General features: G+C 37.7%; 1 protein-coding gene across 4 annotated transcripts in view; it reads left to right on the plus strand.

Moving 5' to 3' along the window:
* The window catches only part of SNCAIP (synuclein alpha interacting protein), an 84,248-nt gene that overhangs the window by 31,852 nt on the left and 33,175 nt on the right, over nt 1–19,221 (plus strand). For 2 of the 4 annotated variants that reach the window (XM_031610124.2, XM_031610125.2), the window contains exons 1-3: nt 483–561; nt 2,212–2,314; nt 9,381–9,453. In XM_031610124.2, the coding sequence (XP_031465984.1) occupies nt 2,258–2,314; nt 9,381–9,453 (130 nt within the window). In that variant the 5' untranslated portion in view covers nt 483–561; nt 2,212–2,257. Of the gene's footprint in view, nt 1–482; nt 562–2,211; nt 2,315–9,380; nt 9,454–19,221 lie in introns of those variants that run through there. The other 2 variants (XM_090131392.1, XM_090131393.1) reach the window with 1 other exon arrangement.

Below are 19,221 nucleotides of genomic sequence, written 5' to 3' on the forward strand. Positions count from 1 at the left end.
GCAGATGGGAATGGTGAATCTTGTATCTCTCTGGGTGAAATGCAATCTTTACATTAGCACAGATTGAAACAGTTGTTTGGATATTTTGCTCCTATGACTTCTTGAAATTATGGTTAAAAAGTTCAAAAATCGAGATCTTTTCATTTGGAAATCTTGATGTATATGGCAGTCAAGAATATAGATCTTTTATCAAAGCTACGTTTTTTTTTTTAATGTTTTTGGGCATGGGAAGGTGGTGGTTTTCCTGAATAAATCAGTTCTAACCGCAAAAAAATATGTCATTATTATTAATATAAATTATTATAATTATTATTAATTGTTTAGGTTCAACATGCTGGATTTTTTTTTAAATCTAATTCCAGGGAAACTTCAAACTCTTTTCTGTGCTTCATACATGCCATTGGGCATATCACTAAAACAGGAATCCATACTAATTGTTTTGTCCCATTTTTTTGTCTTATTCTGCTCTGTTACAACATAGAGGAGATTCTAGGAGCTCCATGGAAACTGCTTCAGCCCTTAAGTTGTTCACTCTAATATGGTTGTATCATCTGGCCAAGTGTAAGTTGTGCCTGTGCAACAGTGATTACTATCTGTTTATATGTGTAAACAAACAGTGCAGAAATTGTTTTTTTTCCTGTGGTCTTATGCTTGCAAAAGGAACTTGGTTGTTATGATGATGCCAGAAACAAACTGTAATGTTGTTCATATACAAACTAAAAAGGTTGTGCTAAAGCACAAACCTTAAGGAAAATATTGAAAATCTATGCCAAGAAAGCAAAATCAGTTACAAGGAGAAGAATTCATAGACTTGCATGTGTTACCTCTGTTCTTACCTTTTTGTAGCTATCTCCTTTATACCGCTTTACACAATAGCAATAGTGAGAGTCAAAAATAAATAGCTGAAGTTGTTCTTCCATGCTGCCTTCCTCCTTGCTTTTTCCTCTCCAGGACTTCTTTCCTTACACTGGAAGTAGAAGAAGTATCCTAATACAGTAAAGAAGGTATTTGTGGATTTTTGCGGGGGATTTGTGGATTTTTGTTTATTTCCATTTCAAGAAGAAAATGTAATGAAAAATATTTTCAGTAACTTGGTGAGATATAAAAATTTCATTTTCCATCTTTTCTAGCTTGAAAAAGCAAATGTGTTTCTTAGTTCTTCTTTCAATGACTTTCCAACAATAGCTGTCTTAGAATCAACTATGAGCTTGTATGGGGTGTTGCTGAGGAGATCTGTGATTGCAGTTTTGTCTGCCAACGAGTGTCACACCTGCAGAAACAGATTTTCTTCAAAACTCTTATCCTACAACAGTCTTAACCACATGTAAATCACTCATGCAATTGTTTTATTTGGACTGTACGGATGACACGTCGTTCTTCATAAATGTATTTCTTGGCAGCTGTCATATGGATAAATTGGACTTTCCTTCAGGCATTTCCAGGTGTTATGTACAAGTACTACCAAGGTTTGTTTTTGCTCCCGTCATAATACCTAATACTCACATAGTGACTCACATCTTGTAAAAACAGTTATCACTTTTTTACCGGCTTTTAAAATAGCATCCTCTTTCACTTCTGTTGTATGTATCTTTAGTGATAACACATTCACTCTTGTTAGGATTTGGAAAGTTGTGTTTTGCTGTCTTTGATGTGGTTGTTTAAGCTCCACTTTATTCAGAAGTACATACTGAATTTCATAGCCAAATTTCTTGCTTTGCAAAGAGAATTTTATCTTCTTTTTCCCTTTGCTGTGAGGATGTACTGAAGATCTCTGAGAATCAGTGGACATAGATAGATACACTTCTGTTTGTGCCTTGGTTATTGCTTGGGAAGAAGTGCAGATAGACACTGAGGACAGAAAAATCATCACCTGCAAACGACCATCTGTGTTGTCTTGTTGCTCGTACGGAGGAGTGGAGATGAGGTGTGATAGGATTTTGGTTTCTGTGCATCACGTGCTTCTCATTTCTTGTATGCCTTCTGAGCAGAGGAAAACAGGAGTAACGAGCTGTGTTCTGGGCAGCAAAGGAGTGATGTTCCATAATATGCAGAGTACAGGAGAAAAACTGTTTTTTGCTTTGAGGATTGATCTTCCGAAGACCTGCTTGTGCTTGTGTACTTCACATGCTTTCAATGATCAAGTGGCTATATTAAAATATTTCTATGTGGTTTTGACTTCATTAGATTGCCTATTTTTCTTTTCTTATTTAGGTCTTTACTACTATGCTGAGTCACCAAAAATGTCCATAGAAGAATAATGGAAGCCCCTGAATACCTGGATTTGGATGAGATAGACTTTAGTGATGATATATCGGTAAGTACTAGTCTTATTTTATTTATATGAATTAAGACAATTTTAGATATCTTAGTGTTGATATTACAAACAAAACAACAACAACAACAAAAAGGCACAAGCCACATTTCTTTTTACCACGCCCATGGAAATGTTTAAAATGTTGGATCTAGAATTAAATTTGGTATTCTGTAAGGAAAGACTAATCAGCTTAAGCGTTCTACCTTCAGTAAAAAGAGTTTGTGAGTCAAATTAATATATTGGTTTTATTTTTGGGTTGCTTATGCATTATGATTGTCTTGAAAGAGTTACACATTCTCTTGGGTTGGCCTTAGACACCAAAGTGACAGCTCACATTTCTTGTTTTTTTTTTTTATTTTTTTAATCAAATGTACTTCCACTGTAAAAAACCCTCTTGCCTTTCTCCTGTCTGGACTGCTCTTTCTCCATGTAAGCTCTGCCCCTTCTGACAGAAGCTAGCAAGATGTTATGCATAGTTGTGCTAATTGTGATGCAGTAGAGTGCTGCAAGAGGCAGACAGACCTCCAGGGACTCATTGTGCTGCTCCTTCATGTCACACCTAAAATAGCTCTGACTGTAAATGAGAGCAAAAAGGCTGTTCCTATAAACTGTATAAATTGTATTGTTGGAACCGCTGACACAGTCTGTCCCATTATTCATAGCAGTGTTCCTCCTGCTAATGTTCCTGCATTTTGTGGAATAAAGTTGTTAATATGTTGGCTAGCTAGTAAATGAGGGACTCGAATACACCGTACGTATTTATAAATTCAATTTTCAAGTCTGATTTCCTTCAACATTCTTTCTGACTGTAATGGGATTGGTGGCAGCATTTTTAATTTGTTTGTTTGTTTGTTGAAGGTGTTGGTTCTTCTTTATTTTGGTTTGGATTTCTTGTTTTGTTTTGTCTTGCTTTGTAGTTTGTTTGTTTGCTCGTTTAACAAAAGGGCCTGTCTTTTCCTTGAGCCTTTGGGACTCTTGATTCATTTTAAAACATTCCAAGTGCTGTATTCACAGACTGGTTCTATTGAACAGGGTTTTGCTTTTATCTATTGTAACACTGATTTTTTATTAAAGAGGAATATGGCAAATGCCCAAAAAATAACAGGACAATAAGCCAGTCTTGGAAGAATTCTTTATTTTGGGGCAACTTTCTTTTTATTACTGTTCTATAGTAGATCATGTCCTGGTGTCTGTTTCTACACTCAGTTTTGCAGGACTGTAAAACATAAGGGATATAACCTCTCTGTGTCTCTCCCGTTGTGGCTGTTGCTGCATACTGCTGGGTTAGGTTACTTGTTTTTCCACTGAGTGGCTCAGGCTGCCTGCTGTAATGTGCTACTCACTTATTGGATGCTTAGTCTTGAATTAAAAACCAGCACCAATTGTGGAGGTGGTGCTTTTAGTTCTACTTTCACAAGTAAGGGAATGAAGGATTTGTTGCCAGGAACCAGATTAATAAGAGAATTCCTGGTTATTCTGGTGCTCTTGTTCTTATTACCACGTACCATTCAGAGATACTCAGCCTGCCCACTTTACCACCAGCCTGGGAGGAAGGAGCAGCTGCACATCACTGGTGGTAACCATTTAAATTGTTTTAATCCAGTGCAGAAAAGTGCTGGTCAAAAATAATGGCAGCAAGAAGACTGTTAGAGTGATGACCTTGTAAAAGTACCTGAATTGGAAAGCACTGTGCTGTCACAGTTCCTTGTAGAGTCCCCTTCTCCAAAAATGATAAAAATGTAATAGATATCGAAGATAGTCTAGGATTTGTTTAAAAAATGCTGGATATGTAAGTGGTCTCAGTTCCTTTTTTTGTTGAACACTGTTGTTTTTACATAATGGAACTGCACATATCTCTGAAATATGATATTTATTTTGAAAACTAGGATGGCACAGTATCAGATATGTATGATTCAGCATATCTCAGTGTAGTTTATACAGCAGAATAGATTTATGGGACTCTTGCTTACATTAAGCGAAAGTAGCATTATTTCCTTAGTAACATGAAGCAACCAATCTGAATATTTTTTGTTATTCTTGAATAACAGTTCACACAAAAATGATGAAATAACAGACGTTAACACCTTTACATTTCATTAAAACAACGGATAAGCTCTGTAAGTAAAATTATGTTTTAAACTTCCCTTTTCCCTCTTCTTTTTATTTTACCTGTAACTGAGGAGATGACTAAGAAGCTGTCAACTTGCCAGATATGTTGACACACGTCGAAAAGCTTCTTTCTGTCCATCCTTGCTTGGCAGAGCCCAAGACAGGAGCAGAAATATATATAGATTAGATTCAGGCTTTCCATAGCAATAGTATCAGTGTTGTTTGCTTTAAAATTAGAAGAGTAACATGGAATACACGTGTAAAATTGTATGAAAGCCACTCCAAAAGTAATTTCTCCTGTTTTATGATGTTGGCCCATGACATCAGAGGTGAACAGTGGTGGAATCACAGGTGGGGTTGAACCTTCCCACCACGACTATGTTACATTCTGTTGCTGTGTGATAGAGAGCAGTCTGACAAAATGGCACCTGACGCAGAAGTGCAGATGAAGCAAAGATGTGGAACTGAATTCACAGTTGGCAGTGTGAATTCAATGTGAATTCAATTTCAGTTGCAGACAATAGAGATGTGATAGGCCAAGAGGCAATGGTTTTAAACTGAGACAGGGGAGGTTTAGGTTGGATATTAGGAGGAAGTTTTTCACTCAGAGGATGGTGACACACTGGAACAGGTTGCCCAAGGAGGCTGTGGATGCCCCATCCCTGGAGGCATTCAAGGCCAGGCTGGATGTGGCTCTGGGCAGCCTGGTCTGCTGGTTGGCAACCCTGCACGTAGCAGGGGGTTGAAACTAGATGAACATTGTGGTCCTTTTCAACCCAGACCATTCTGTGATTCTTTGAAAGACAACTCATGTTCCAGACTGCCATGCACAGCTGGTGGAGATCTTTATGAGCACAGCATGCAGGCTCTCATTCATAGCTGGTGAAAATGCCTAGCTAGTGGTGGTGACTGTGTTGAAAAATAGCGTTTTGTAGCTGAGAATTTGATCTATTAAATGGAGTTATGGTATTCTTTGTATGTGTTGTAGTTTCCATGAAAATAAATAGGAAGAATTACTTTTGGAGGGACACACAGGTAAACAGTACACAGCACAAATTGGTACTCTGAAAATGCTGATCATATCCATTAAGAGATTTTCCAAGGAGGGTTACTTCTCACAAACACAATTCTAGGCTAATCTTCATTTTCTTCTTTTTTCCCCATTTTTCTTCTAGAAATTATTGAGAAAATCTTCCTTAGGCCAAGCATTGTTGCTTACTTGTTCTCAAGTGTCTAGGAAAAAGGGTGATATTGCAAATCATAGAGTCATAGAATCACTCAGGTTGGAAAAGACCTTAAAGATCGTCGAGTCCAACCACAACCTAACCATACTACCCTAACTCTAACAACTCTCTGCTAAATCATGTCCCTGAGCACCACATCCAAACTGTTTTTAAACACATCCAGGGATGATGACTCAACCACCTCTCTGGGGAGCCAGTGCTTAACAACCCCTTCTGTAAATGTAACATAGAATTCACATAAAATGTAAATATAAAAGTTTTAATAAGGGGATTTGAATAGTGATTAAGTGGTATATCTTCTGATATAGCAAATAAAATGAAATGAGACTGTTTGTTGGCTTACAGCAATAACAATTCTAAACAAATACATTATAATGAAGGGAGGTGTGTGCTTTCTCTGTCTAAACAAAAACAGTGAGCTGCAAATTTCAGATCAGGACACAATCACTGAGGTCTTTATCCAGTGTCCATGAACCTGATGAGTTTGGTATGATTCAGGACATGTTCTGGAGTGTTTTGAGGATATCACATTCTGATGACGTGGTCTGAGAGTCACACACTGTGTCCAACTTTGCCATTTTATTCAATTTTTGGAGACATTAAATGTATTCTCTACAATGCAAACTTAGTTATTTTCACTTTTTTTTCTTGCTACACATCGTAATACAGTATTTCTTCTCTCTGGTGTTTCTCAGATATGAGAGTCTGCAAGAGGCAGAGAAGTTGCAGTCTCAACAGAGACTGAAATTTTATTTCTCTTATATTGTGTTTAAAATTCTTTGAGTTAAAATTTGCAAACCAGCTGAAGTTCAAAATGTTGACTTTTGCATTCATTCAAATTCTGTAGCCCAGTTGCACTTGACTTACAAGTGTTTGTCAGATAAGCTGTTAAGGGAGATTCTGTTTTTCCGTGAATTGGAAAATTGGCAATATCTTATATTCGCATGGAGTAGTTGTGCCTGCCTCTTATCTCTTGTTTGCTTTTAATACTGTTCTTCCATTTTACAAAGTCCTTAAGGATGTGCTGAAATAAACTAAGACAGGTTGGCCGTTGGCATGCCATAAAAGTCAGGGAAAAAAAGGCACCAACTGCCAGTCCGCAGTCAAAAAGGTCATTACATACCTTGTCCGAGGAAGACGGCCATTACTGAATTTCTCTGTCAACAACAACACACACTTGTTAATTAGCAAAAAGCACATACACTGACTAACAAAACACACTGATCTCCTTATCTTTCACTGATACTCATGTCCATGGTCACGGCCCTTGGCTCTTGCTTTAGTTGATTGCTCTACTGGGAAACTGGGAGAAGTGGGTTACATTTTCTGTGTGAAACAACTTTAAGACTGTAGAAAGAAAAATGGGAAATAATGAACTCAAAATTTGAGTAGCAGTAAATCTGAATGACGTTCTAGGGAAAAGCTACAGTGTTAGCCTCTTTTGCTATCACCTCTAGTAGCCTTGAAGCTCTCTGTTGATGAAAAGCTAACAAAATTAATTGATGAATGAGAGATGAGTATAAAAAAAAAAAGTAATTGTAGAGGGAAGAGCTGACAGTGCATTGTACTTAGGGTTGGGAAGGGTCCCTTTTAAAAGGGTAGTTTCAGTGAGTTCTCCACTTCTTGATCAGAAAAGACAGAATATGACAGAAATGTAGGTGTGCAAAAGTCTTTCTGAGGGCAGAGATGAGTGGGAGGAAACCTGTTAAGGATATCAAACCAATATGACTAATACATTAAAATGTATAAATAAATTCATAACACTAAACTTTTTTTGTTATTAGGGAATGTTGTGGGTGTTGGATACATTTTGGTTTAGTGTTGAACCTGAAAGAAAATTTGTTCTTCCAGGAAGAACAGAAAAAAGGACAAAAAGAGAAAAGTCTTCCTGTTCTTGAGGATGCCTGACAAAGCACATAGCGGTGGAATACAAAAGGCCTTGTTCTAATTGAATTACAAACTGTGTAATAGTTTAAAGTGCACCAGCTGGTCTTATGAAGCTACCATATTCCTTGGAGACATGTTCTTGGATTCTCTTAAGAATCTTACTAGGCCAGTTCAACGTTGCCTTCAGAGTCTTTGTGCTGAAATAGCAAGATGTATAGCTTAACAACTTGATCTTTATTAAACAATAACTACAGTGAAGTAAAGCATATGGTGTTTGTGCTTGTGTGTGTTTAACTTATATTAATTTGTATTATAGCAGCATCTTTCTTTCTCCCTATGTCAGTTCCTCTGCTGTTTTTGCTTCAAGTTGTCAGATTGGGTGCAGTCACAGCCCTATAGTTACTCCCTTGTTTAATATGGATGGGACTCACAAGGCAGCTCTGTCCTAAATATTTTAATTAGTAAGATGTGTTTTTCGTGGAAGTACTTGTTGTAGATGAAGTTTATCAATTCATATCTGATCAGACCATCATGGGAAAAACTGAGGCTTGGGAGGTTTGTGAAGCTCTCCAACGAAACTGCAATCAACTAAGCAACAGACTTACTTGAACTTGCATCAGAGAAGTAAATAACTTCTGCAGCTGATCACAAGGTTAACTTTTGATTATTTTGAAGTGGATTCCCAGCTGTGCATTCAGGGCAAGTCAAACTCTGAATGACAAACTGTCAGCTAAAGCTAGAACTATGTTTGACCGCTTAAGTTTTGCGTGGAAGGCTAATGAGGGTGTAGTTGTTATGCACACACCAACTGAAAATATTTGTTTCTTTGAAAACACATGGTGTTTATAGGTTCCTTAAAAATGTTCAGTTCTACTAATTGTGTTTTTTTTTTCTTAGTTTCAAAAAAAAAGTTTTTAATGAGATTTTGTTTTGCTTTAATGGACAAAGTCATTGGTCTTTCACAGGGATGGTGACATGCATTTCTTTAAGCAAAGAGTCTGTAACATTTAAGCATTTGGTTAAGGAAGGCTTTGTATGAAGTAACTTAATTCCTGTATGTCAGAATCTGTAGCTGTATAACTCTGGGTTATGTGTACCAGTTAGGGCATTCCTCAAGTTTATAAAGCAAAGAGAAAGATTTCTGTTTAGTAAGATGCGTACATTATCCTTGGTCCTCTCTCTTTTAATGCTTCAGTGAGAGAACATACTGATCACAGTCAGGTGTATGTAGCCTGTCATGTCGAAGGAACAACACGAGTTACCTTAATAAAGTCTAAATTCCAGACATGAACCTTGTGGTCTGATACATGACTGCATATGTACCTCTCTCTGAAAACAGACCTTTAAGGTGCAAATATTCTTCATTAATTTTACATACTGCCTTTTGAAAGTTTGAATTCTAATTATTAATCATGAAATATCTTGCAATATAAATGCCACAATACAAGTCATGGTGGGCAGAGTGAAGTCCAGATTTACTGTGAGGCCTAATTTACTCACATACTTGGTGTACCTATACATCCCATGGAAAGAATGTATAAAATATATTTGTGATGTGAACAATGTGATGTACAGCAAAAGGCATTGCTGTGGTGGAGAGATACTTTCCTGTGTCTTTGGAAATCTGTTTGTGGGACACAAAAGCTGACACCATCTGCCTTCTCATGCTATCTGAGGGTACCATCAGACTGCCTGAAGTACCCTCAACCTGGTAGATCTAGCCACTACCAATGGTATCACAACCTGTTGGAAAGCCTTCCCTTTCATTTTCTTAAATTATTTACTTGATGTTTTTGTTGTTTGTTCTTTTTTTTCCTTTTTTACAGTACTCAATCACTTCTCTCAAGACTATCCCAGAATTATGTAGAAGGTGTGATTCACAAAATGAAGACAGATCAGGTATGATCCCCACTTCTGTCCACCCGTCACTTTCTAGGCTGCTTTTTATCACTTACAACTTGGCAACAGTTTCTTCTTGGCAGTAGTCTATTGTTTTGTTTTCTCTCATTTTTGTACAGCTTTCTGGAAGCATGACTTTTTTTTTTTTTTTTTTTTTTTTTAATTTCAACAGATGTTAGTTCATTAAAAGGAAAAAAAGTTCCAAAAAAAGATTTGGCTGCATACAGATAAGTGTAGGGCTTCATCTCAGCAGCTCCAAACCACAGTATATGCAACAATTTACTTGAAAACCTGAGAAACCATTGGTGACAAGATGTAATAATGTAGGCGCCAATGAAAAAATGTTGGATACATTTACTACCCATATGGCCATGACCAGTTTGAGGGATGATGTTTTGCCAGAGTCTGAAACTGTATCAAGGATGCTACATGATAGAATCTACTCTAAGGCATACTGTAATAGTTAAGATTAAAGCAGAGTTTTTGAGTTTAATAGTGTAAACTAAATGAAGAATCATGGCATATATATGAGAACCATCTGGGGACCTTCCATCCTCCTGCCCTCCCCCTGATAAAAAGTGCATTCAGAGCTATTTTTCACTCTGTTAATCAGATTAATCCCTTTTTGTTTTTCTCTTCCTGATGGAGGAGAAATGAATTGGTGAAAGAGCATTTTTGTTGAGCTATGAGAAATTTATTGTGCTTTCATTTGATGTTTTAATTGAGTATTCATTGATGTTGTGGAATCAAAAGATTTTTATAACAGAAAGGGCAGACTTGGAATTTGTGGGATGATGAAAGACTTTGGGAGCTGTGCTCTACTTTGGCAAATATTCATTTCTTGATTTCCTTTCATAGTACTGTAGATTTCCAAGGGGTGTTACTAAGCTAAATCTTTACATGAGCTAGTTCCTCTGCCAGAGTCTGATCTTCGTAGCCCTGTGCCACTGCTCCAGGTAGCAAAGAACAGTTTTCCTCCCCAAACGTTCTTGCGGAGTTTTTGGCCACACCTGAGGACAGCAGTGATTGTGCTCCCAAAGTTACCTCTTGCAAGCAGAGATGTGAGGAATAAGGGAGAAGACCCCCGGTCTTCTCACCAGCACTTTTCTCTCTGTCCCATCCATGCCCCATCTTTCCTCTGACCTCCCCTGCCCTCCCCACTTATATCCCACATCCTTGCTGTCCCTCTCCCACGTTCTTGCCACTATCCTCCCTCCTGTTGTCACATTATGTACATCCTCTGCCCTACATCCTTCTCCCCAACGGTTGTCTCTGCTTTTGTCCCTTCCTGTTCTCCAGTTTCCCTGCAGTTTTCTCCTATACTCTCTCTCCTTTTCTCATCCTACACTCCCATCTCTTTCCTTCTCTTTCTCTCACTTTCCCCAACCTCTTTCCCCATTTTTTCCTCATGTGACTCACATTTTGTCCCATTCCTCCTCGCATAGTCCCCTCATTTATCCCACCAAGCCTTTCCCAATATTCCTTCTACATTATGTCTAGACCCCTCTTTTTCCCATTCTTCTCACCATCATCCCCACCACTCTCCTCCGTAGTGGTCAGCACTCTCCTTCTTGCTTCCTTTATTCCATTCTCAGTGCACATGATTTCCCCCTTCATTTTCTCTCACAGTATGTTAGCATTATCAGTATTAACAGCTGATCATTTGGTGGTACGGCATTATATCATCTTTTCACATAGAGTTAAAATCATTTATGCACCCAGTCACTTCAAGAGCAAAGTGAACAAGATAAAGAAAGCAAGAATAACCCCTAAGAAACATTGTGCTCCTTGCTCTGTCATGAGTACTGCTCAGCCAGAGTGGCAGCATCTCTGCCCTCGGGTAGAAAAGTGTCTTCTTTTTAGAGTAAAATGCTGACAGGTAGCAGGATGAAGCATTGGTTGTGAGCTCTTCCTTAAAACCACAGGATACTGACATTTTGTAGTTCTGTAGTTTCATGACTGCCTCTGCAGTCAAACATTTTTCAGTGATGATTTTAATTACATCTCCACTCATCCATTGCCTTGAAAAAGAGCTGGCAGAAGTAAATGCAGGCATTGCTGGAAGACAGTAGCAGTGCTGGGGAGTCTGCCAGTGGAAGTTAATTCAGAGCTTTGGATAAAATTCTGGAGTCAAAAAAATAGGCCTTTAGCACTGATAACAATATTGGCAAACTGGAAGCAGAAATGAAATCTTTTTTTTTTCACTCTACTTATCAGTTGTGAGTTTATGGATTGGAAAAGGTACTAAAGTCTATTTATTTTTTTCTTAATCACTGAATACACACGCATAGTGTTGTACAGGAAGATACCGCTTTACATCTCTGCACAGATTTCATTGAAATATTATAGGAACTGCATCAGTAAGCATTGTGTTAGGCTCAATCTGTTGATTTTTCATATTGCTTCTGATGCAGCCTCCTGCATTCATGGGCCATTAAGAAAGTTCCACAAATAATTGCCACTGTTCACAGTTTTTGATGAGGATAAACTATATCATATTAGTGTGCATAATGTTTCTGCTATTTTGTGTTTGTATTCAGTGGCAATTAAAGTAATCACACAGAGAAAAACAGATTTTTCAAAGAACTTATCCATCTTCTTGCCTTTTATGGACACCTGTATAGTTAGAGCTTAGACTTTTTTCTCTAAAACAGAGACAGTTGTGAAGGTAGAACTCTACAAGGATTATTTGTAAAAGAAATTTAAATATGATGTGTTAGCTGTCAGAGTAGACATGCCAGGACCCTAAAACCCTAAAAAAACAGCGGCCTATTTCAGCCTTAGCTCAGAAATAAATATTTGGTGCACTAAAGCAATTAAGCAAGAAGTGTAGGTAAAAAATAAGTTTCAACTTTAATGTGTACATAAATATGAAGACAATAATTTTCATCACAAGATTGATTTAACAAATTTAAAGGACAGTTCCTCTTCCTGGAATTACATTTTTTTAATCATATGGCTGATTATATGGAAGTATAACTATTCCTTGTTCTCAGGTAAGTTTAGTAAATAGCCCTATAAGTACCATTCTTTTTTCCACATTTGAACTAAACATTGAATAAAATGTTAGTAATACATGAAAGTGTTTGATTACATTTTCCAAATTGCTCTAAACACTTCTAATCCTAGGAAAACACACTGATGTCTACCAGTCAGCATCTTTGCTCGTCCATCTCCTGTAAATTTTTCATCAGTTTTTTTTTTTAACTGTTTCTTTCTGTCTCTCACCTTTGGTTGAATTTCTTGTTCTTTTGGATGAGAACAGGTTAGAAAGTCAGAGAGATTACTTTCCTCCATGTGGTCCTTTCTCCCTACACTCACTCTGCCTTCTCCCCTCCCTTTCTATACTGGCTGGCTGTGAACACAGGAGGTGTGCTCTGTGCAAGATGCATGTGAAAGCTGTGCAATACAATCTCAGCATAACTTCTCTATGTCCTTCCTCAGAGTGAGGGATTTCTGACTCAGGAAAATTCCAGGGGACTCCTGGAACCGAAATATGTCTGCCAGTGCCCTCAGATTACAAGGTAAAAGGTTTTCAGGATGGGAGAGAAGCTGTAGGCCAGAGGTGTAGGTGTAGGATTTGTAGGCCAAATCCTGTTTTATCCACTATAAAGTGAGATTAAGAATAATCAGCTTTTCTTCCATTATCCTTAAAGAAAATGATCACCGTAGCTGGAATAATAACCTCTAAGAAGGACATTGTTCTTCTTCAGGAACAGAGAATTAAAGAGTATAATATAAATATCAACCCAGCTTTTTATTTATTTATTTCCAAATGAAGTGTTAGCTGGCCTGCCCATTGATTTCTGGCAACAGAAATCAGTCCTTTATGCTTCTGTTATTAAGCATGAAATTGCTTGCTTTCTCTCTGGGCAGATTTTCTACGGCCGCTTGAGCAAATGGTTCAAGACATCTCACGGAATCATAGAATATCCTGAGTTTGAAGCAATCCTCAGGGAGGATCATCAAGTCTAACATCTGTTTTTCAGCAGACTTCCATGAACCATATCGTTGTGCTGAAGAATATTCTGTCAGCTACAGTGACTTTTGATTGTCCTTAAAGTGTATATCTAAAATAAGAACAATATTTCACTTATCTTCTTTTTTTGCTTGTAGATGAAAGCAAGTTCATCTTTAGTGTCCAACAGTTATCTTACTGCAGAGCCCAAGGCCATCATTACAGATTCACAAAAGAGTTCAAAAGATAGGTTTTCTATTTAACAAAATGAAATTAGTATAAATTGCTAAGGAACATAATATGGGAGACAATTTCTATCTCAAGCTCGTGGTTGTTAACTGTAACAAAAAAATTTAAACGAAAATTTCATTTTGAGGCAGAGTATTTATTCACTGAGACTCTTATTAATGTTTTGATGACCTGGAAAATATGTACTGTTATTTAAAAGGATAAATTATTATTTATCCTTGTTTCTATCATTTCTAGAGCCTTTCTTTCTTTTTATCCCACTTAAGTGGGAACAATTCCACATTCATTTTGTCAACACAGTTGTTCTTTAATTCAGACTCTCCTGCCTTAGAGCTTACATTAAAGAAGTCTAAAATGCACTCCTGAAGGTTATTAATATATTAAAATTGTAAAACAGTGCCACCTTCTGTTAAAATTGTTAAATATTATTTCAGTTATATTAATGAAATCATAATAGGTACTTATTCAGAACAAGCTTTTACTATATATTGATAAACATGGGGCATCTCTTTCTTCACCTTTTGGAGCTTCCATATTGCTGCTAGTGTTGGAGATGAATGAATGAATGCTAAAAAGTGTGAGAAATTTTCTAAAAATTTCCCTCATGTAGACAACATCTTGTTGTCTTGTATGAGATCAGAATCTCAGTGCCCTAAATGGATCTGGAATGAGTACAAGACTTAATTGACTCAAAATGCTCTATTGAAGTCATATTGCAAGGAAGATGGTCAGGTTTTATTTCAGAGGACAGTAAAATTCCCAATATGAACCTTTTTTTATATATAGTGACCCCAAATAATTATAGAGTGATGCAGTGCTATTAAAAAATAGATATGGGCAGTTCTCAATGGTAATCTGAAGCTTCCTTAATGGTGATGACTGAAAGTAAACTCCAAGTTTTCCTTGTAGAGTAGGAAGTATTTCAAATAAGGTCATTGGAATGCATTCATCCTTTGTTGGCAACAGAGCCAACCTAGCAAAGTTTGCTCTTAGAAGCAGTCATACCCTAAATGTTAAAGAAGCTCTTCACTGTGTTCTCAGCAAAGGCAGGGAGTATCTCCCTTTATTTTCAAATACTTACTGAAAAGTTCTTGTGGCAAAAGCTGTCTCTTCTTCTGTCTTCTATCGGTTTTTTACGTTATTTCCAGTCTTGCTACTACCTGCAAAAAGGAATTGTTCTTTCAAAGTCATTACATTTTCCTTTACAGAATAAGTAAGTCAGAAGGCAAATCTGAAGGATATTTTGTCCAACTTCCTGCTCAGAGTAGGTCTAGTTACAACAGCTTGCTCAAGGATCTATTTTCCAGATGGCTCCTACTTTGCAACCAGGATACTTTGAGAAAGTGTTATTAGGGAAGCAATCATAGTTATAAACGTATTCAACTTCAGAATTTCATAGACCTTTGAAAGGCCAACTAGGTATGATTAAAACAGGAGATAGCCTTACCATACTGTAGGACTATCAAATTCAGAGCTCAAGCAAAATGCTGTTCTCAATTACTCACAATTTTCCTTCTGTTTTCTGACTACGTAGATATGGATTTTACAGAAAACAAAGGCTGAAATATAGAAAATTTAGAGTTACTACAGTCTGGCTCAGGTCACTGGACAAACATAGCATTAGTGTCATTGATTACTGATAACTATTTGGATAAAAGGAAGTCATGCAGATCTTCTGCTGGACAGTGGTTCAACACAGCTGACCGTAAGATCCTGCTGTCTATCCTGAGAAGAGAGAGACAGCTAAAAAGGCTCCATGGTGATATAAGATCATAATGAGGATCACCACTTGTCACCCATAGAAGAGGAATGATTTAATACACCTTTTCAGTTGTATTAAACAAACGTCTGTCTAATGATCTAGTAGAACAATGTGGATTCAATGGCAACTGATGTAAAAATTGACCCTTATCTTTACAGCCATTTCCTGTTTGCCTGTACTACTGCCCATTGTATATCCCAGCTGTTCATTAGTAGCAGACCTTTAGTCAAAGCATTAATCTAAATGAGACCATGGTGATGGGCAGAAAAACACTTCTAAAGGTTTGACCATTTAATCAGATCCACAGCCAGTCAGTGTCCTGCAAAGGTGAACTGTTCCGGGTTTTCTGTTAGGTGGATCCACGAAGATCTTCCGTAGATCATCTACAAACAACACTCTGCATTATGGTCAGTTTCATTTGGACATGTACTTTTTGGCATCAAGCCTTTGTCACCACTTTATTACAAGTGCTGCAAACATCAGGAACCCATCAGCAGTTAAAGAATGTTACTGAGCCCTTATGCCAGGGAGACAGGCTCTTCTGTGAATTTCAGAAGTGAATTTCATCTGTAGTTTCTGTAGAGACCTGAAGGAAAAGATTTGCTTTTTGTTATTTTCATTAGAGTCAAGACAATGTAAAGGTCAAGTCAAGACAATTCTAATGTCTGCCTGCAGGTTGCATGTATCCCAGCTCTGCCCTCTTAATTGCCTATCCAAAATCTGTGCACTGGCATATTACTCTTGTTTTTCCTCAGATGCTCATATGTCAGGTAAAACTCTTCCATCATAGCTCTTCATACCCTCAATACTTAAATAACATTGAAAAATACTCTTAAGTCAGCAGACACTTCCAACTGAAAACTTGTTATAAGGATGTCTCTGAACTAATTCCTAAAATCAAATATGACAAAGTGATTGAATTGCCAGAGGAGTTCCTTTTACATCACCCCTTTTCTAATTATTTGCCCTCCACAGTTCTAGGGTGCCTCTAAGTGAATGAAATTGTAAATATGCCTTCAGGCCTCTTTATTCAAATCTTGTGTTTTCTCTTCCTCAAGGCAAGCACAGAGCATAATATATGGTGAAGAACTACTGTCACAAATTTTACCCTTCCAGATTTTCCTCAGGAAAATCTATTTCTTTCCATGCTGAGGAAAATCTTCAGTACCTCAGGTCTATCAGACCTACACTTCTATACTGATGACAATGAAAAGTCTTCCCAGTTTTTCTGTTCCTCTCCTTGTCTACTACACAAGCACAACTGTAGGATCATCAAAGTCTCTCATGTTAGTGATATAAAGTTAAGGAAAAAAATTGACAACACTGTTGGAAAAAATACACTTTGTTGTCACCATTTTGCATTTGAAATATTGGTGCATGGAAGAGATAGGGCTTATCCAAGAATATATCAGAACTATGTGTCCCATTCTGGAATCACATTAGCTGTTCCGCTTTCTGGTCCACTGCTTTTAGCTCAAGACATATTTTATTACTGTTTATAAAATAATCAAACAGTATTTATTTGACCCAGACATGCAGTGGCCCTTGTCCGAGTTCATAAATAAGCGTGGAGAAATGAATGAGAGGCTCTTCTGCAGGAGCAGCTGTTGAAGATGGTGCACGTAACTCCTGCCATACCTGTGTTTTGGAAGATATAGATGTTGCTTTTGCTTTCTCCAAGAGCAAACAACTGAAAACAGGATGGAAGAGTGTCTAGCAATGCCCTGCTCTGCTTTGGCCAATGTTCTCAGTATTTTGTAGTGGGACACCATGCTGTAAGTGCCTAAACAATAATGCAGAATATATAGCATCCAAGTGCTTTCCTCCCTACTGCTTATGTGCTTGGGTGCCATATTCTAATCCTTTATTAAGTGCAGTGTAAATTCATCATCCCAATTAAGCACAGAACACATTCATAAGCCAGTGGAAATATTGATCATTGTTCTTGGTGTCCCAGTTTGTTTTTCTGGAGATAGCATTTGTAAAGAGGTGCCTCCAGTATGCTGGGAAGAAAAACAATGAAGAAATGCAATGGCTTTATTCCTCTCCCGTTGTGGTGGAATAAAAAAGAAATATATGACTGTGCAATGGTCCAGGGCAGATTTGTTACAAAGGTCATAGCTTCTTTGTGGTGTCTGATTTTACAGTTTTATCAACGGTGGTTTCTGTAAATGCTTGTTATTAAGATTAGAAAGTGGAAAAAGTGAAGCAGCAAAATAAATGTAAGCTTATAGAAAGTGATGACAAACAAAATGTTGATGCCTTTCCCTCTGTCTAGACCCTGTGTTGAAAACAGTGTTTTCTTAAAACTCAGACAGAATTCATTTCCATACTGAGTGCTTAATAGTTCCTGTCAGAACAAAACAGCTGGGAAACATGTGGTATCCATTTGCCTGTATCACTTGGAAAAAATTTCACATGTAAATAAAACCAACATAAAAGTGTAGGCCTTTGAACCTAGAATCTTATACAATACATAAATAAGTCAGTACAGTGCGTTCTTTGTATTGGCCCACAAAGTTACACGCCTTCTGATTATAATTATTTTTATTTCTTTTTCGGAAACGTATTCTTAAGCACTTCCAAAAGTATTAAGGTAATTTTCAGACATCCGTAACTACTAAGCTGTGCTAATCTTTCACTTCAAACATTAATGCTGCACCGAAAGTGTATATATCTGTTTCCTTAGGAAGGTGTTCATGGCAAATTGTGTGTTTTGACCACGGATTAGATCCCCCTGATATGCAGTTAGCATGTGTAATAAATCTGCTATGTTTAAGCTGCATTCTTGACTTTGAGAGTGCATTAACTCTTAGTGTACAGTAAGTGTATAGAAAGGAGAAAATGCCTAGAGGTTTTAGTGAATTTAGTGCTGCCCCTCTACTGAAAATAACAAAATAAAGAAAACTGTTTATCAGAGTTCAACTAACTAAAGAGAATATAAATATCACCAACTGGAACTGTAAGGAAGAGTGCAGGTCTGATAGGGTTAAGAATTCGAGCTCTCTTTCTTCTCTGCAAGTCATATTCACTAATCAGACTCCAATGTGCTGAAATAAAGCTCTGGAAGGTCCAGAGCTATAGGGGTGTGTGTGTGTGTGTGTATTTGTGCACGCATGCGTACACATTAAGGGATGGAAAATTGGACCGAGAAGCCCAGTGTACAGAGGAGAAATGGAAAAAGAAACATTAAACCTGAATAAGTAGGTGTTAATTTTCAAATCACACAATCATAGAATAGTTTATGTTGGCGGGGACCTCCTGAAGTTACAAAGCCCAACCTCTCTGCTTACTCAAGGTCAGCTAGAGTAAGTTGCCCAGGGCCATGTCTAGTGGAATTTTAAGTAGCTCCACAGACTGAGACTCTGGGCAACTGTTTGCAGGACCAGTGTTGCAGCAAAAAAAAAGTGTTTTCTTCTAAGTGAGGGCACACAGCTGCTGCTTTCCATCTTGCATGTTCAGATGGCAGCAAAGCTGAGCACGTATCTCCTGTCTGGTCAGTGAGCACAATTGAGTGAGCCGTGGCTCTTTGTTCTTCCCATCATTTATTTATACACATGGAAAAGATTCTCCTGAGCCTTCTCCAGATTGAATAGTCCCAGCTCCTTCAGCCTCTTTTCAGATGAAAGAGATTCCAGTCCCAGAACCAGCTTAGTGTCTCTAGGCCTGTCTTACTCTAAGAAGTCCATTTCATTCTTGCACTGGGGAGCCCAGAAGTGCACCCAGCACCTAAGGTATGGTCTTGCTGAGGCTGAGCGGAGAGGAAGGTTCAGCTTTCTTCACTTTCTGTTTTGATGCA

The sequence above is a fragment of the Phasianus colchicus genome, chromosome Z, assembly GCF_987193195.1.
Source record: "Phasianus colchicus chromosome Z, bPhaCol1.hap1.1, whole genome shotgun sequence".
Taxonomy (NCBI): Eukaryota; Metazoa; Chordata; class Aves; order Galliformes; family Phasianidae; genus Phasianus; species Phasianus colchicus.